Here is a 19,867-nt window from a genome sequence, read left to right as displayed (position 1 = left end):
GTGGGTTAATCCAACAAATCATGAAAAATTAGGTTTAAATTTTTGTTCATGACAGTGCAGATTTCTGACATTTTGTGTAATTTAAGCTGTAACAATGTGATTGTTTTCTAACAAAAAACAGTGTGAAACTTAAGTTAGACTTGTGTTTGTAAATGAACCGCCCCATGTTGTGCAACTTTCTGGATTTTATACTTGTTGGGCTACATATTTATTTATTATACAGGCTATACAGTACATAATATCAAAACTCACATGTTTTATGTAACTAAAGTGTGTAATTATGTGGGCTACAGACAATAATTAAGTTATAGACTATATTTATATGAAAAACGTGTATACTTACTGCATTTGAATCATTTTAACCATATGTAACCACCTGCATATGTGTTTGGGGAAAAAAAGGCTTTGATTTTGCCACCCCATTTGATTTCTTTGCCACCCTCATGCCACTCTAAAAAAAATTTCTCTAGATCCGCCCCAGACTGGACATGATTAGTTTCGTTCTGTGAAAGGAAGTTCTTCCTACTCCCCATTATCAAGCACTTGCACGAATGGGATCGTCTGATTGTTGGGGATCTCTCTCCAATACTGTAGTGTCTTTACCTGACAGTATGAAGCACCTGCTTCCCACTAAACTTGCTGATGCTATGTTTCTAGCAGTTATAAAGCACTTAAAGATCAAGGAGATCTGGCCTTTTGTTAAAAGTATTCATTTTTGTATACTTAATCTTAAACGTAATTATTTCATTTCTTCATTTTCATGCCTCACTGGTCAACATATTCGTGTAAAAGGGTGCTGGGTCGATTGGAGGTAAAAATCAGAGACACTAAACCTTTGAAGTTGGCTCAGGAAGGGCATGTGACTTAAAACATGTGGATAAGGTAGAAGCTGAAATGAACTTTAATCTAATTTCCTCATTTTACATGGCAAAACATTTTGTGTTTAAAAATAAAAATTTGGAAATCCTTAAACTTCCTGATTTTTTTCAGGGATTCAGATTTTTGGACATCAGCCTGTATTATTATTATTATTATTATTATTATTATTATTAATAATAATAATAATAATAATTTTAAGGAACATTGTGCTTTATTAACTTAAAGGTTAAACTAATATTTGAGGTCATAAACTCACCAACTCACAAATTATTTTTAAATTGGGCTTCTTTCTGCAACCTGTGGCGTCAGCCCCCTGCTGGCCATTACAAAGAATACAGTTTAAGGCACACTGCTTCACATTTGCTTCACTTTTCAGACCTGGAAGCTACATCTATTTTTTTTTATACAGAGCATAGCTTGCATGCTACCATACCACTCACTATGCCAGTAAAGGATTCAGCACATCTCACACAGTTTAATAAAGTGAGCCAAAAATACCAGGATCTCCAAGTGCCTTCAGCTGCAGCTTGCAGTAAACAAGCCAGCAGGTTTTCCCACACATTCCGACCTACAGTCCTCTGCAACAGCTACTCTTATTCAAAGTATCAAAATTGGATTTGGAGATTTGGAATGCAAAGAGCAAACTTTACAAACCCTTTGTGAAAATAAACACTTAAGAGCTGTAAATTACTTGAAGTATTTGAAGGCAACAGTAAGAAAAGTCTTCCTGCACACAGACCCAGAGACTCAGAGATGTTTTGGTGTATAATTTAAGATGTGTCTAAAATAACCACAGAAATCAAGTTTTATATTTAACATAAAGTGAGTAATGGTGTGGTCACATTTCATGACAGATTTATCACTGCTCTGATCCAATTTGTGGATAATTCTGCACAAACCACAGTAACCTGCAAGTTTTAATTTATATCTAAGATGCAACAGCAAAAGAGGGAAAAAACATAAATACCAACCAAATGTTTGTGGTATGATTCTAGAGTGTAAATCATGTTCATGGTGCAAACACTGCTCCCTTATTTTATTTTTTATTCTCCTTTTTAAACTTTCTAGTTCAGGTACAGATCAGGCTACAAGTGTATGTAAGAATGCACAGCATGTTTAAGACAGACTTAGGGTTGTAAGAGGTTGACATTTTTGAGTGAGGAGGCTTGTTGGGGTCAGAAAAAGTGGGCGAATAGGCAGCGTGCTCTTGGAAAAGGAGCAAATCCAAGATTGAATTTCCGCCTAACAGCATTCCCCATGCTGAGAGCGAGAGGCAGCGCAAGGGTGCAAGCGCAGACAGTGAGTGACCTATAAACAAGCTTAACAATTTTAACTTTACCCACGGTGGCAGATTAACACCACAGCAGCCCCTGAAGAAGCACACTACTCCCTCTATCTCCTCCCCTCACCTCCTAAATGTGACTCAAGGGAGAATTAGGAGGGGTTGCCTGGATGGTGTGATGATGGGTCGGCCCAGAAGGCACATGGAGGTGAAGGAACAGCAGGAGGGTCATGGTCACTCGCCTGGGGTTTGAAGCACTAGCCTGAAGCATTAGCTGCCGGGCAGGCAGGTGAAAGGAGGAGCTGAACTAAGGTGGGTTTACAGTAACTGCATGTCTTGGAATTTGTGCATGCAGTATGAAATCAAATCTAAACAAAGACACTGTATAGCATGTTTTAAGACAAGTGGAGCTGACAGCAGTTTCTCTGATGGTCTATGGAGACGGAGAAAATCACCTTAAAATCCATTTTGATTGAACCAAAAAGTCCAGTGTGTGAATGTGAGAGTGAATGAATAGAGGAATTGTAAAGCGCTTTGAGGGTCTCGAAAAGCGCTATATAAATGTAATCCATTAAGTCAGTTCAGGGAAGGGTGTACAGGTGTAACATTTTCTGGTGTGTTACAATAAAGTGTAACAGTAAAAAAAATATAAAAATTGAATAGATTTGCTAAAAGAATCAACTCATAAATGCTGAAATACAGATTTTTACTCAGAATTTATTTGTTATACACCTTTTATACACAGTGTTGTAACTGGTTGTTGGAAGTATGATGTGAAAAGGGTAACTTTGATTTTTCGTCTTGCAGAACAAAGAAAAAATAATACAAACAAAAAAACTTGGAACTATTCCAGGCTGAGACATGGACAATCATAAGGGGGGAGGTACAGATCGAGGTGGAGGCGAGACAAAAGATAAACAGAAAGCTGAGGAGGTCAGCGATGAAGATAAGCAGGCCAAAAACAAGCAGAACAAGTTGGAGAAAGAGAGCAGCAAGGAGCCGAGGGCCCATCCCAGAAGGGAGAACCGCCGGCGGTGTCAGTGGGCTCTGACGGAGCGTCTGGCCATCAACGTGTCAGGGATGCGTTATGAGACCCAGCTGCGCACCCTCGCTCAGTTCCCAGACTCCCTGTTGGGTGACCCCCAGCGTCGAATTCGCTACTTCGACCCTCTGAGGAATGAAGTCTTCTTGGATAGAAACCGCATCTGCTTTGACGCCATCCTCTACTTCTATCAGTCAGGTGGGAGGCTGCGGAGGCCCGCCAACATCCCCCTGGACATGTTCCTGGAGGAGCTGCGGTTCTACGAGCTCGGAGAGGAGATCATTGACCGCTTCAAAGAGGATGAAGGCTTCGCCAAAGAGGAGGAGAGACCTCTACCTGAAAAAAAGTGGCAGCAGCAAATCTGGAAGCTGTTTGAGTATCCGGAATCATCCAGCGGAGCCCGGATCATCGCCATCATCAGTGTCATGGTCATTGTGATCTCCATTCTCATCTTCTGCCTGGAGACCCTGCCTGAGTTCAGAAATGAAAAGGAGCGGAGGGAGGTGAGGATGCTGATATCTACAAAACTGGTATTCACAGGGCTGCACATGGAAGTTATGTCAGTTGCAATAACCGCATGAGTGAGGGAGTAGGATGATGACAGGGTGCTTAGAGAACACAGCATAACACTGCAGGAAAGTGATGAGGTGAACAAATAAGCACAAGAAGTGCCGACAGATGTCACTTTGCAGCACAAGGTGAAAATGTTTTTATCTCCTGAAGCAACACTGAGTGAAAAATGGAGAGGAAAGCAAAGGCTGAGGAAAGACAGAAAGTAAAGGAGACTTTCTGCTGAAATTATTTTGGAGTTGCCATTTAATCTGATCCAGTTAGACTGAGAGGAAAGAAGTACGAGATGAGGAGAGCAGTTAAGCCACCAGTGGAAAAATATGTAGGAAAAAAGAGAGGCGATAAAGCAGATTGGAAGTTTTACTTATTAGTTGATTAATTTAGATGAAGCGAATGCTTAAAAGTAGGAAGAAGCAAGAGAGAGTGGAAGGACTTAGATGAAGAGAAGCAAGCATGAAAAGCAGGAAAGGAGATGAGCTTGTCTCAGGTTACTACTCGGAGATCTAAAGGTGCTATATATAGAGGAAGGACACCCCAAAGAGCCCATCAACACATAAACCAAAGCCCTTATTAATAAACACAGTGACTCATAGGCTACACACTGAAAACGGCATGGAAAAGATGGAGACAGATCGGTTTTTCTGATGACTACGGCAAAATTAAATTTGTCTCGCATGTGCTCCGGCAGCCTGGAGACGAGATGGATTGTGGAGGTTCAGGTAGCAGACGTGCATGCTCCCAAAACACCACCACCACTCCCTCGCTACTCCAGTAAACAGAGATAGATATGTTGACGTATGGAGGACAAAAACTGCCAAAACAATTAACAAATAGAAAAATAAATGAATATTCCATGAAAGTTGTGAAGGAATATGGGCCCACTTTTCTTTACAGAGTTCCTTCACTTCATTGCGGGTTGTAAGAATTTATTTATGCACAGCTCTTTGAAGGTCTCGCCACAGGATTTTTAATTAGGTTGACATCTGGACTTTGACTGGTCCATTGTAACATCTTGTTTCTTATATTTTCAGCCATTCTGTTTGCAGACCCAGATTGTATCCAGAGCTCCAGTGGTGCATCTGTTATGTCTGGTATTCTATGGCAAATGCTAATCAGGCTCCACTGGTGGGGAATGAGCACAGGACCCATTTGAAGATGTCAGGCCCTCAGGCCATCCTCACAAAGTCTGTTTCTGATTGTTTGGTCAGAGACATTTATACCAGTGGCCTGTTGGAGATTATTTTGTAGGGCTCTGGCAGCATTCCTCCTGTTGTGTCCTTGCACAAAGGAGCAGACACTGGTCCCACTGATGGGTTATGAACCTTCTTTTGCCCTGTCCAGCTCTCCAAAAGTAACTGCATGTCTCCTGGAATCTCCCCCACGATCTTGAGACTGTTCTGGGAGACAGCCAAATGCAAAACTAGTGAAAAAAAACAAAAAAACAAAACAGAAAAGATTAGAGGTGGAAAAGGTGTCGGTAGCCTCCACCTGTCACGGTTTGCGGGTGGAAGCCGTGTGGAAATTAATCAGGACCAGGCAGCGGCAGCTCAGGTGGAGGTGAAAATGAACAGTGATACAAATAAACAGAAATGGCGGGTGACGCTAACAGGTAAACCTAAACTGGGAAAACTAACAAAACAAACCAGAAACGAAGATGCAGGGAAGTCCGAGGAAATCACACATGGAGAGACGCAGGGAGATCGAGGGGAAACAACACAGACGAACCAGCAACGAGGACGAGTGAACACACACAATAAATACACACCAGTAATCAGGGGGATGGGAAACAGGAGGGAACACACCTGGGAGACATAACAGCTGACGAGGTGGGGGAACGTAAACAGGACACACTGACATAAGACACAGACCGTCACAATAAAACAGGAACTACACATACAAGGACACACACGGGCCGAACAGAGAAAACACTAAACAGAAGAAGAACAGAACCAAAATCACACTAAATAGAAAAAACACAAAACGCTGGGTCAAACGGACCCAGGATCATGACAGTACCCCCCCGGCAAGGGCTGGCCCCAGACAGCCCAACACAAGAAAACAAAACAGCCAGAAAAACAGAAAACCAACCCGACCAGGGCGGGCAGCGGGGGCCCAGGAAGGAGGGCTCGAAGCAAACAAAAACAAAAGCACGAGAAAGTAAAAAAAAAACAAAAACAAAACATGAGTCCAAAACCAAAAGAAAAGAAACACACCAGAGCACAGGAAAACAGAACACCTCAGGGGGCCGGCCGTGAGGACGGCAACGTGGACACAGTTCAGGGGGCCGACCAGGGGGCCGACAGCACCGGAGCCCAGACAGTTCAGGGGGCCGGCCGTGCGGAAGGCAGCAGCGGCCATGTGGAAGCAGTTCAGGGGCCGACCATGAGGGCGGCAATGGCATCGTCGTTGGCGAACGAGGTGATGGAGCTGGTCCGGAAGCCGACCGTGCGGAAGGCAACGGTGGCGACTCAGGCGAAGGGAGTCCGGGGGCCGCCCACGACGGTGATGGCGCCTGGCCAGTGGCCTGGAAAGTGGCCGGTTAGCTGAAGGTGAAGACACGGAGGCTGGACCAGACGGGGCGGCTGAAGACACGGAGGCTGGACCAGACGGGGCGGCTGAAGACACGGAGGCTGGACCAGACGGGGCGGCTGCAGGCGAGGGTGAAGACCCGGAGGCGGCTGCAGGCGAGGGTGAAGACCCGGAGGCGGCTGCAGGCGACGGCGTGGAGGGTGAAGACCCGGAGGCGGCTGCAGGCGACGGCGTGGAAGCCGGAGACGGAGGTGCTGCAGGCGACGGCGTGGAAGCCAGAGACGGAGGCGCCGGAGACGGAGGCGCTGCAGACGGAGGCGCTGCAGGCGGCGGTGTGGAAGCCGGAGACGGAGGCGCTGCAGACGGAGGCGCTGCAGGCGGCGGTGTGGAAGCCGGAGACGGAGGCGCTGCAGGCGGCAGCGTGGAAGCCGGAGACGGAGGCGCTGCAGGCGGCGGCGTGGAAGCCGGAGACGGAGGCGCTGCAGGCGGCGGCGTGGAAGCCGGAGACGACGTAGACGGTGGTGCTGCAGCTGGCGTGGATGGTGAGGCTGCAGCTGGTGGCGGCGTGGAAGCCGGAGGCGGAGGCGCTGCAGGCTGGACGGATCCCTCGGACCCTCCAGCGGAGACTAGAGACGAAGGCCGGAGTGGTCCCTCAGGCCCTCCAGCGGAGACTAGAGACGAAGGCCGGAGCGGTCCCTCGGACCCTCCAGCGGAGACACGAGACGAAGGCCGGAGCGGTCCCTCGGACCCTCCAGCGGAGACACGAGACGAAGGCCGGAGCGGTCCCACGGACCCTCCAGCAGAAGCCATCACTAAGCCAGCGGCCATGAAGGCCACTAGCAAACACGAAAGCAACTGGCACAGCACTGAGCACTGGCTCTGCCCAGGCAACGCTGACAGGATGTGGTTCTCAGGGGGCTGCTTAAACTGCAGGGTTCCAGAATTGGCTGGGGACCGAGACCCAGCCTCTGGGGAAGCCCTGGAGTGGCTAACTGTGCCAACGGCGGCTAAACCCTGAAAAGTACACTGCGTAGACATAAAGCCTTCTCCCTGCATGGAGTGAACGGGTGAATCTGGTAATACTGGAACCTGAACTACAAGTAACGGTGACACTGGGGGCACTGGAGACTGAGCTACTGGGGGCACTGGAGACTGAGCTACGGGTGGCACTGGAGACTGAGCTACGGGTGGCACTGGAGACTGAGCTACGGGTGGCACTGGAGGCACTGGAGACTGAGCTACGGGTGGCACTGGAGGCACTGGAGACTGAGCTACGGGAGGCACTGGAGGCACTGGAGACTGAGCTACGGGAGGCACTGGAGGCACTGGAGACTGAGCTACGGGAGGCACTGGAGGCACTGGAGACTGAGCTACGGGAGGCACTGGAGGCACTGGAGACTGAGCTACGGGAGGCACTGGAGGCACTGGAGACTGAGCTACGGGAGGCACTGGAGGCACTGGAGACTGAGCTACGGGAAGCACAGGCGGCACTGGGGCCTGGACGACAGGCGGCACTGGGGCCTGGACGACAGGCGGCACTGGGGCCTGGACGACAGGCGGCACTGGGGCCTGGACGACAGGCGGCACTGGGGCCTGCACCGAGGGTGAAGCTGGGAGCACTGGGGCCTGCACCGAGGGTGAAGCTGGGAGCACTGGGGCCTGCACCGAGGCTGAAGCTGGGAGCACTGGAGGCTGCACTGAGGCTGAAGCTGGGAGCACTGGAGGCTGCACTGAGGCTGAAGCTGGGAGCACTGGAGACTACTGCACTGAGGCTGAAGCTGGGAGCACTGGAGACTGCTGCAGGGCAGCTAGCTGAGCTGAGAGCGGCTGCGGGGCAGCTAACTGAGCTACTGGAGGCTGGGCAGCTACTGGAGGCTGGGAGGAGTGGCGGAGTGAGGCTGGGACGAGGAGGTGGGAAGTTTGTGTAGCTCCGAACGTGGAAGTCCCAAAAACAAAGCAAAGGATTGCAGCGGAGTAAGCCCAGTGTCTTCCACCACATAATCCTTCTTTCGCCGCTGCTTGCTACTCCTGCAGGGCCTGAATTCTGAAAGCCGCGGTGGAATGACACCAGAAAACTGAGCTGAGAGCGGCTGCTGAGCAGGCGATGAGCTGTTCACATAATCATCTGCCGCACAGAAGACAGCCCTAGAATGAACAGTCACACAGTCCAAAAAAAAGTCCTTACTCACCACAGCCGGCGAATTAAAAGTCCGAATGTCTGGCTGTGGGGTGGCGCGCCGGCGGCGCGATCGACATTCCCTCCCTGCCGACGGCTCCAACGGGCCAGGCAAGGTCACATCCGGCGAGTCGGGCAGCGAGGCAGGAGTGGCAGAGAGAAGGTGTGTTGTGAGGTGGAGAAAGGCCTGCATGGTCGGGGAAAGAGACGCCAACAGCCATGGCAGGCCGGAAAAGAGACGTTGTAGCCGGCTTTCCACTGCGTGGCGAAGCTCTTCCGGGGGGTGTTCCAGCCACAGGCTGAGAAGATTCTCCACAGTAAAAATGATGTCGTCCCGAAGCTCCTCGGACGGATTTACTGCTGCTGGGTCCATGGTGGCTGGTTCGTACTGTCACGGTTTGCGGGTGCAAGCCGTGTGGAAATTAATCAGGACCAGGCAGCGGCAGCTCAGGTGCAGGTGAGAATTTATTAACAGTGATACAAATAAACAGAAATGGCGGGTGACGCTAACAGGTAAACCTAAACTGGGAAAACTAACAAAACAAACCAGAAACGAAGATGCAGGGAGGTCCGGGGAAATCACACATGGAGAGACGCAGGGAGATCGAGGGGAAACAACACAGACGAACCAGCAACGAGGACGAGTGAACACACACAATAAATACACACCAGTAATCAGGGGGATGGGAAACAGGAGGGAACACACCTGGGAGACATAACAGCTGACGAGGTGGGGGAACGTAAACAGGACACACTGACATAAGACACAGACCGTCACAATAAAACAGGAACTACACATACAAGGACACACACGGGCCGAACAGAGAAAACACTAAACAGAAGAACAGAACCAAAATCACACTAAATAGAAAAAACACAAAACGCTGGGTCAAACGGACCCAGGATCATGACACCACCACAACCCCGAAACCCTTCCTGTTTTGGGGGTTCTCTCATTGTTGCCCCTCTAGTGCACCTGTTGTTCATTTCATTACCACCAAAGCAGCTGAAACTGATTAAAAACCTCCTCTGCTACTTAACTGACCAGCAGATTTGGTCTTCCATACTAATGTGATCACAACCTGCAACACTCTCAGATACAATGTAAGCCAACATAAATATACATGCACAGCCATCTCCACGTTAACAGTCACTCACCAGATGGAAAATCTTACAAACAAAAATATCTCGATCCATGCATGTTATTGGTTTTATGTAACATTTCAGCCTGGAACTAAGTGATGGCCACTAACATCATTCGACCTGCTTGGGGGTGGGGGTGGGAGGTGGTTAAATATCCATTTAACCGTGGACTCTCTCCATCAACAAGTTATATCAAACCAGACATCAAACAAAGTCTGAAAGCCTGGATTACAAGAATCATAACAAAGATTTGGGTGAACTTCACCATTAGTATATTTCACCTTAATATGAGCAGTGTCTGTTTAGAATTTACTTTGCAAATGTCACTGGCAGTTCAGAGTATATATATAAAGCAGCAAACACGAGGACACAAGAAACATATGCTGTTTCCAGTTTATTAGGTCGACCAAGCTAAAGTTAATGTAATTTAAGACGAGCAGGCTGCAGTAAATCCTCCCTTCGTGAAGGCTGCAGTGTTCGGTTTGGGTTGATGTGGAATTAGGGAGATGCTGGTTGAGCTGAATGGTTATTTTAGGGGATAACCAAACATCTATCAGAATACAGTTCAAACCCACCACAAAGTAGAGCTGAATCAAAACCAACCCTGAACATTTTGACCTTGACGGAAGCAGGATTTACTGCAGGCTTATTATACCAGACAGCAACATTTTCAGCCAGGTGTATCTAATTAACAGGAAATAGGAAATAGAGTTGAGCACGGTATGTACTGCAAGGACATCAGATGCTTAGAGTAACTTTAAATAAGTTGTTAAAAGACACTAACGTCCAGTTATTCCAAATTTGCACCTTGTTCCCAGAAGAAAAAGCAGCTGGTTAAATGAAGTGTCAGGTGGCTGTAATACAATCCTGAGTCACGTGAACTTGATGTGTTTTATGTTTAAATATAGAGAAACTGGTTTATATAAAAGTCTGTGAGAGAAAAAAAAACATTAAAACTAAGAGAGCGAAAATGGAGAGGAGACAGAAGTTAGCACTGTATCAGAGATCTCACAAGATCCTGGTGACATACTTCAAATGTGCTGAGGACAAACTTTGATAATAATCACTACTTCTCACTTTCCTCCTCCTGTTTACTCTGTCCTTCTTGATTTCTCTCTGTTTACATTCATGCAAACATATCTCCATGGAGCTGTTTACTACTGCCCTACCTTTCCTCTCTCTCTATTCTCCTGTTTCTTTTTCCAAACCAACGAGTATGTGAAAATAAGTTGAATCTTTTGGGCAGTGCAGGTTATATCGTTTGATTTTTCTTTTAATCTAATGTTTGAGTTTAATCTCTTCTACTTCCTTATTTATCTTGCAGCAATACTCCATCACTCCTCACCCCAACATATCAAACAAGACCATCTTGGTCCCACCTGGATTCACTGCCTTCCAGGACCCATTCTTCATAGTAGAGACAATCTGCATCTGCTGGTTCTCATTTGAACTCATCATGCGCTTCATTAGCGCTCCCAACAAGGTGCACTTTTTTAAAGACATCATGAACATCATAGACTTCTTCGCCATCCTGCCTTATTTTGTCACAGTGGGCACGGAGCTAGCAAAGGACAAAGGTACGCAGCCCTCCGTGTCTCTGGCTCTCATCAGAGTCATCAGGCTAGTGAGAGTCTTCAGGATCTTCAAGCTCTCTCGTCACTCCAAGGGCCTCCAGATCCTGGGCCAGACGCTGAAGGCCAGCCTGAGAGAGCTCGCCCTGCTCATCTTCTTCCTCTTCATTGGCGTCATACTCTTTTCTAGCGCTGTCTACTTCGCTGAGGTGGACAGTCCTGGAACAAACTTCAAAAGCATCCCTGAGGCCTTCTGGTGGGCAGTCGTGTCCATGACTACAGTCGGGTACGGGGACATGTGCCCGGGCACGGTTGGGGGAAAGCTGGTGGGCTCCATGTGTGCCATTGCTGGCGTGCTCACCATCTCTTTGCCTGTGCCTGTCATTGTGTCCAACTTCAGCTACTTTTACCACAGAGAGATGGAGTGCGAGGACACCAGGGTGTACCAGCATGTCAACACATCGCTCTGGGAAAAGGAAGGAGATGATGATGAAGATGAGGAGGACGACGATGGAATGGATGAGTGGCCTGAATATATGAGGGATTATGCACCACTGTATGGGCAGAACAGGGCTATTTGCCCTCCGATCAATGGGCCTCTTTTGACAGGCCTTTGTGCAGGACAGGTAGCCGGGGATCAGAGAGACATGGGGTTCCTCTTTAAGGAATCTCGCGTCACTCAGGTCTGACAGACTGCAGAGTGCTAAACTCATGGCCACACATCAAGAAAACAGAGCCAAGATATAAAAAGATACTGCTGAAAGGACACAAAGAGGGAGACATGAAATCCAAGAAGTGCAGTGACATGTGAACATAGTTTTATATGTTAAGCTTTTGCATGATTATACTCGACTCACAGCTACCCACGAAGCATCCGTTTTCCTCAGTAAATAAACAGAAAAAAAGTAAAATGTTTCCAGATGCCTCAAAGCATTTTCTGTGCATCTCACATGAAAAATATTCCACCAGCTGCAAAATGATTTAAATTATAACCACCCTCTCTGGTTCTTTAACCAAACACAGATGACAGTTACTTACATGTTTTGGTCACAGGAAGAATGAATGTAGAATGACTGCAATGAATCGACCTAGAATTTCCTTTAACCAGATAATTTCCTGAAAATAACTTAAACACTAAATTCTGCTTCTCCTCATTTTCTGCCAAATCACTTTTATTTGTACAGCTCATTTAACCCAGAGTGCTTTCCAGTCAATATGTACGCTGTCATGTGTATAATATTACAATATCTTGTCTTAAATTATATGGAAACAGTATTCAACTACAGCTGTCTGAATTCAATCCCATTGACACAGGTGTATAAAATCAAGCAACTAGCCATGCAGTTTGTTTTTTACAAGCATTTGTGAAAGGAAGAGTTGCTTTAGAGAGTTCACCGAATCAGAGCGTGGTACTGGCATTAACATCAGCACAAAAACTGTGTGCTGGGAGTTTCGTGGCATGGGTTTTCATGGGCAAACAGGGGTGGCCCAGTACTTTTTACACGTTACATATTAAGCAATCAGCCAATCACAACAAAGTATTCTGTACAGAGGATGAACTGAAAGGATGCACCATATATAACAAACGATGACTATATTAGCCTATGTTTTACCTGATGGGGTACAATGTTGCTGTTGAGGGGTTGCTGCTGCTCCTGCTGCTGATAGTGCTGGAAGGCAGGGCTCTACTGCTTTGAGACTGTAGATGTTAAAAAGTCCATAGGAGAGATGGTAGCTGATTAAACAAGTGTTATGCGATAATAAAATGCAAAGATTGGTGACAGCGCTTGAAATCATAAGGCAAGAATTAAAAAAAACTGTGGGAAATAAACTAGGCTCTGCCTGTGACTCACTCTTCGCCTCTCTTCCTCCTTCCATCTCCTCGTCTCATCTATCACTCTCTACTTGCTGTCCATCTGAGAACTAGGCATAATTTGCTATTGCATTAATCTATTATTTAATTGTCCACACTTAACAACTCTTGCACCTAGTCCACGATAAAAGATAGAAAAATGTTATAGAACCAAAACATTGCAATTGTGTTTATTATAGTTTTTATACTTGAATATCTCTGCAATGCAACAACTGGTACATGTGTTATTGTTACCTGTGCCCTTTTTAATCCATCTGGTGAGGGACATACACATACAGTGACATTTTATACCTTCTCCAGAATACTGTATATACAGTACTATGGCCAAGTTTTCATCATGGTGCTGATTCAGAATCCTTCTCTTATTATTTATTCCTAGTGCTATAATAATAAAGTAATGAGAATAAAAAAAATAAATATATAAATATAAAATAATATAAAATATAAATCCATAATTATGTGGATATGCATGTTAGATCGTTTTTAGGGAAATATAAGCCCTCCAGAAATGCAGGGAAAGCCCTGTAACTTACTTTAAAACTAAATATGTTCACTAAAACAGTGGACAGAGCTACTGACCCATGACACCCTTACCCAGTCAGCTAGCAGCTAATGACCAGCACTACTTGTACAGTTAATAAAAGGACAGGTAATGTTTGTTGCACACACAGCAGGCTCATTTGTTTCAATTCGACAGTTGCCACAACAGAACTTACCAATGTGTACATCATAACCTAATACTCCCGTGTCCTACAGACTATAGTGTATAGGCTGTCCACCCTACTTACTGGTTTCCTTTGCATCAGCCTGTGTTTCCCCTACAGCTCAGCACCGCTCAGGTGGCAAAAAATGCACGTGCTCTTTCTGAGTTTGTTTCCGGCTCGTAACCAGCGCGCTCTGCCGTCAAGGGTGAGCATTGGTTAATGGTAGTCATGTGACTGATGCAAGCCAGGTCCTTTTATTTAGCAAAATTATGATTAACAGTTAAATTATATTGTTGAGGGGCACAGGCAGGACTCCACATGCACACACAAATTACAAAAAAAAATAATTAAAAATGCCTCAAGTAAAGGGCACTCATCAGGAAAGGGGCAGGTCTGGGGTCTAGTATAGACCTTCCCCTTTACTATATATATTAGTATAATATTATAGTAATAGTAGTAATGATAATGTATTTTAGTATTATTTTCTGACACTGACATTCTTCTAATATTATATTTTGCCAACTTGTCTACTGGAGTCAGGAGAGAATGAAACTGTGCAGTATTGTTGATGTCATGATGTTACAGTGCGCTCACTCAGAGGTGTTGTAGCCTAAATCATTAGAGATTATTAGCTAATTTTAGCTTTCTGAGCCACTAGTCTGCTGGTATACTGTGAGTTACCAGCAAATGAGCTGATGTACTTTATTATTTGAGTTTGTTAAAACATTTCTATTCCTGTTCTGTTGTTTGTTTACAACAACAGAACAGGAGTGGTGCTCCACATGGTGCATCTGACACTCTGTGTCTGCATGGCAGTGATAATCTGAGGACTGGTCACCTCCTCGTAGAACGTGTGAACAAAGCCGTAGGAACGCGTGCCATCATCGAAAGAAATTGTAAACGAGTGAAATTGAGGATCGATCCAGGTGTTTACTGATCCAGGTGAGAGCAAGTCAATGTTCAGTAGCACCCTGCTTTCAGTCTGAATATTGTTATAAATCGAAATGTAGCAGTTTATGCCTTTTATTAGTTTGTAAGTTGTGTTTCCCTGTTACATTTAACTTTTGGGTTACAGCACAAAGACTGAGAGAGGATGACAGTGAGGGTGAGAAAGGGAGAGAGCAGGATGAAGACAGCAAAGGGAGAGAGAGATAGAGAGAGAGAGAAATAAACAGGTAGGAGTGGACATGTATATTATAAAGTGAGTGTAGTTTCTGTTTTACCCATATTCATGATGATGATTTCACATAACCAAGCAGTGTGCTATACTCATATCAAATATGGATTCCCAGCGTGCTCTTATAATAATTATCACCACATTATATTGTTATGTATAGCTGAATATAAAGTGTTTGTGTATGATTGTCAGTGCAAAGGAGGCGAAGACAGAGCGATTGCACAAGAGCAGGAAGAACCAGCAGAGTAAATGTGCAGATAATGAAATTAGCTATAACAATATTTATTTTTCACCAAATGATTTTAAAATATCTTTTCACATATTTTGCTTGCGCAGCCTTTCTGCGTGGAGTTGGCATGTTCTCCCTGTGTCTGGATGGGATCTCTCCAGGTACTCTGACATCCTCCCACAATCTAAACACATGCAGTTAGTGGGGTTACTGTAGGGCAGTTGTCGATTCTAAATTGCTTATAGGTTAGACTACTTTGTCTTTTTAATGGAGGAATACATTCAACAGTAGCACTTGCTGCATGTCCATTCGCTGCACATTTGTCTGAGTAAATTGGATATCCCATGAAGATAAAACGATTATACAGCAGCTAAAAGTGGCGGGAGTGTTTTAGGTGTCGATGCCCTGCATTTGTCAGAGTTATGGCAGAAATGTGGCGCTGCAATCTTATGCTTACGAGGATAACAAAGAGCTTGCTCATCGGCTGGCAGTGGTGCAGACAGAGTTCATATAGTTGGTCCGGAGCCAGTTTATGCGTTATGTGTAACCGATACAGGGCAGAGGGGGTGGGTGGCAGAAATGGTATTTGCTGGGGGCAGAACAGCTCTCTGTCACAGGGTGTTCTGGATGAAGTAGTTACCACAACATAATCCTCGTGTCACTGACTTTCTTTGATACACGGCGCTGCGCAACGTCAGTTTGTCTTTATAGTAAATCTAAAATCTGTTCTTTGTCTCAAACACTCTTCGGGACTGAAGGGTGGCTGTAATAAAGCTAAAAGCATGACGTGGGTACAGAATAAATTTAGTCACAGCAGAAAGCAACAAAGAGGCAGTTGTTTAATAATCAGTGGATCATTCATAGACTGTTTACAGAGAATCTAATTCAATGATTGTGATGTGAACTGCAACCAAAAGAAGATCAAAATAACATAAAAATATCATAGAAACATGAATCAGGTCATAAAATGTTACAAAGTTTATATTTCTGCCTCAACTTGCTTCTCAAGTATTTTTCCTTTCTTATTAATTCACCTAATTATCTTTATTTATCAAAATGTTATTGATTAATTATTTATTTATGTTTTGCATTGTTCCTTCTTTTTATTTTCCCCAAACTTTTACTACTTTTCCAATGACGGTTACATGAATACAGAAGCAATTTATTTTGTAGAATATTTATGATTTTGGCTGTTTATGTCTTCCACAGCTGCTCGGCTTCAGCTCATTATTAAGGACAAACTAAATGCATAGCACTCGTGACACATGGGCTCGGGTCACAAGAGATCCCTCTCAGTCAGATAATTTATATGGTATTTTTAGGTTTTAGATTCTTTTCCTGGTCTGTATTTTTCAGTCTATTCTTTTAACATAACCTAGGATCGCAATAATAGAAAGTAAATGAGATATGGGTGAAGAGAGAGCTGAGTGTAAAAGTGAAGCTCTCAATTTACCAGTCGATCTACGTCCTTACCCTCACCTATGGTCACGAGCTGTGGGTAGTGACTGAAAGAGCGAACTCGCGGATACAAGCGGCAGAAATGAGCTTCCTCCAAAGGGTGACTGGCCTCTTCCTTAAGCTGTACGATTTTTTCAGTCGCGTTACTCAGCGCCTGCTCAAACTGTACAACTGAATCGCAGGGGTTAGAAGTTCATAGGTCACGATGCATGGTCTCACACTATACGGCCCAATGCTCTGATGCGACCTGAGTGCTCACACTGTGCGTCCATAACATGAAGCTTATAACACAAAGTCTGTCTCCACATCGAAAAGGCTCGGATGAGCTTGCCAAAGTTCTACACACTGCGCTGCCATGCTACTCTGTCTTTTTCACTGTGCAGTGTGAGAGGTTGCACTGATATCCTCACGAGGGGCGATAGTATTTCAAACAGGTTTGATTTTCTTGGGACCATACGATTGTTGATCGGGAGCTGGTCGTGAGGTGTTAATCGCTTCTTGTTACCCCATGTATACTACACGATGCACGACACACGATTAAGGCGAAACTCGGAGCGATCCCCAAAACGGTCGCACAACTGAAAAATTGTCTCAAAATGGGCCAAAAATCGCACAGGTTATGCCCAGCTTTAGAAATAGGGTGATAAGTTCGGCCATCCTCCCTAAACCAAGTATGGTATAAAGATCTGATTAGAACATTTTAGATGTAGCAAATTTAAAAAGGTACTCCTGTATGAGTTTAAAGAGGACATAAAAGGTGGTTTCAGCTGCTAAAACAGCATGGTTTCCATGCATCTTTGTTTTTTTTATCAGTATAGCATTGTGAAATGAATCTTGTGTGAATGGGTCATTTCATGCACAATGAAATCAGCTAATGTCTTACATAGAAACTCGTCTGAGAAGAATAGAAAACAGCTGACGTGAGCTTACACACGCAAGGCCAGCGTCAAATCAGAAAACCTTTGTGATAACAGGCAGTATTTACACAGAAAAAGCCATTCATGTGAACTGTGCGTTCCTTTCCATACGTCAGTCTCAGAAGACATTACGTAAGTGGTAGATCTCAAACGACAGACGGGGCATGTGAACTATGCAAGGTCTTTCCTCTAAAATTAGTAAAGAGGAGCTCTGGAGGAGTCTTCAGACGCCAAGTCAGTACATTCTTACAGTAAGGCACCAGTGAGCGACCTCTGAGAGTGCCCTCTTCAGAATGACTCCCTGTGATCCTGTGTAAGAAAAAGAAAATTCCTTTATAAGTATTTTTGGTGTAATCTATTGTGGCATGTGCTGGTGTGATGATATACAGTCGTACAGATTTCAGACTGTCTTCTGCAGACCTTCAAAGCTCCAAACGATGTGGAAACTACATATTCAGAAATATTTTGTCTTAAACATCAATCTTAAGTATCAAGACGCCAAGATTACAGTGAGAGAAGAGAGATATGGATCCTTGATTTTGTAATGAGTATTAGCTGAATACAGCAAGTAAGAAACATGAATCATTTCAGACTCTAAAAGCTGGTTTTGTAAGTTATCTTGAGCATGTGGGCATAGTGTTACCTGTTTGTATTCTGAGGGCAGATGATCATGTATACATCTTTCCTTACTCAACAAAGGTCATATTTTATCACTCACGCATTTTTGAATTCCTTCTGCGTGACTCTGTGTGCAGTGACTGTGGGAAAATGTGATGACGAGTGCTCAAGTCTAAACATGTTTACAGAAGCATCACGAGGCACGTGTACAGGAGGAGATGGTACTGGACAAAGTGTGAGTCAGGTTCTTTGACTTTTTCCAGGTCAAAAAAAATTGTGAAATCTCAGAGTCGGAGCTGCAGGCTGATGTGCCGAGCGATCCAGCCTCTAGATGTCAGACTGAGTTTTAAAACCAAACCAGGCTGCCAGGCTCACTCCTGCTTCTTGTGCGTCTGATTTATAATATGCCAGAAAGACTTCAGATTAACGTGTTCCACCTTGAAATAATCACGTTTGTAAACCATCTTGATCTCACAGCATAAATAATCTTTTATTTTTATACTAAGTTATCCAAAAAAAACACAATTTAGAATGTGAAGAGGGAAAGAAAATCTATCACTGATACTCTTATCATGTGTGAAACACTAGTAGATAAAGTCAGAAAGGGAATCTATTGAGGTCTCACCTGTGTCCTCTAGAGCTTGTAGCTGTCATATAAAATAAAAAATGGAATTAGTTTCGAGTTCAAGACAAACTCTGTTTCTCTATCCTGTTATGTATTTATTTAAAAAAATTTTTTAATTTTTTCACACGCAGCTTTTTAGGAATTGGCTTTGAATTCAAACTGCAAAGCTTCGGGCTATCAAACAAAACAAGGGATTTGAAGACTTCAACCTGAGCTCTGGAAAACGTTCAGGCCACATGATAAATCAGATAATTATTTCTCACTGAGCCATGAAAATAGTTGTGACATTCATACTTTGATTAATGTAATAATATAATTCTTTGTATTTCTGTTTATACTATAAGGAATACCTCTTAGCACCTGTGATTTTAAATACTGATTAGTCATCGCAGACTGCTTTAAATATGTTCCTTTGCAAAAAGAGTTTTTCTCATCTAGTTTGTGAAAATGGTTTCTGTGTCTTAAATTTTTGTCCTGATGTTATGTTGAAACAGAGCTGGAGTGAAGATAATAGAAAGGAGCAGATGATGCTCCTTGTGACCCTCCAAACCCCCAACACTCACACACAAACTCCTCTGAACAGTGATAGCTGCAGTGATTAAATTCCTGACCCTCCTGTCCCTTCAGATGGTGCGACATGATATCCCCACGTCATGCGCTGAAGGGGCAGCTCTCTCATGCCACAGGGCAGATTAGCGCTTCTTTCTTTGGACGCCATCAGCCGCAAACGTCGGGTGGATCGAGACAAACTCGAATTTTAACGAACCTAAACGCGAGTTTCGATTTTCAGATTTTGCCGAGCTCCGGGGGGTTTCACCTTTCCGCTCAGCTTTCCTCTCTGACGTGTCCCTAAGCTAACGTCAGCCTTGCTTGCAATCACCCACAAAGCCCTTATGCTGTCTGGGAAGAATGAAAAGGATTGACGTCTTTCTGGCCATCTGCCGCCTACCGATTCCTCTCCCATCCATCACTCTCCCCTGCCTCGCCCATCTCTAACTCTTCCCTGAGAGGATTAAGTGTGTTGGTATCTCTGTCTTTGTCTCATTACAGCCTCGTGTGTAATGTGTGCATTCT

The 19,867-nt window shown here is 44.7% G+C and overlaps 2 protein-coding genes across 3 annotated transcripts in view; one reads left to right on the top strand and one right to left on the bottom strand.

The window, feature by feature from the left end:
• Nucleotides 1-1,787: 1,787 nt before the first annotated feature.
• On the top strand, nucleotides 1,788-13,049 carry kcna7 (potassium voltage-gated channel, shaker-related subfamily, member 7). Of its 2 annotated transcripts, XM_003442519.5 has the most exons (3): nucleotides 1,788-2,473; nucleotides 2,969-3,706; nucleotides 10,946-13,049. In XM_003442519.5, exons 2-3 carry the CDS (start codon nucleotides 3,023-3,025, stop codon nucleotides 11,879-11,881), a joined length of 1,620 nt encoding a protein of 539 aa, XP_003442567.1. In that variant the 5' UTR covers nucleotides 1,788-2,473; nucleotides 2,969-3,022; the 3' UTR covers nucleotides 11,882-13,049. The 2 variants fall into 2 exon arrangements, with proteins under 2 accessions (XP_003442567.1, XP_025762200.1); XM_025906415.1 differs by lacking the exon at nucleotides 1,788-2,473 and having other exon boundaries at nucleotides 2,866-3,706.
• slc1a9 (solute carrier family 1 member 9) overlaps nucleotides 3,802-19,867 on the bottom strand; it is a 48,504-nt gene continuing 32,438 nt past the window's right edge. Inside the window, exons 12-13 of the mRNA XM_019357665.2 lie at nucleotides 12,806-12,891; nucleotides 3,802-5,193 (exon numbers count right to left, since the gene is read on the bottom strand). Coding sequence (XP_019213210.1) covers nucleotides 4,988-5,193; nucleotides 12,806-12,891 — 292 coding nt within the window. The 3' untranslated portion in view covers nucleotides 3,802-4,987. The remainder of the gene's footprint in view (nucleotides 5,194-12,805; nucleotides 12,892-19,867) is intronic.

This window comes from Oreochromis niloticus, linkage group LG4, assembly GCF_001858045.2.
Source record: "Oreochromis niloticus isolate F11D_XX linkage group LG4, O_niloticus_UMD_NMBU, whole genome shotgun sequence".
Classification (NCBI taxonomy): Eukaryota; Metazoa; Chordata; class Actinopteri; order Cichliformes; family Cichlidae; genus Oreochromis; species Oreochromis niloticus.
Note: the sequence above shows the minus strand (reverse complement) of the source record. Positions and strands in the feature narration are given on the sequence as shown.

Excerpts from the sequence above, each read along its gene's own strand:
- kcna7 (XM_003442519.5), top strand. The coding sequence starts at position 3,023 with ATGGACAATCATAAGGGGGGAGGTACAGATCGAGGTGGAGGCGAGACA. Across the intron at positions 3,707-10,945 it reads ATGAAAAGGAGCGGAGGGAG|CAATACTCCATCACTCCTCA; the intron begins GTGAGGATGCTG and ends TTTATCTTGCAG.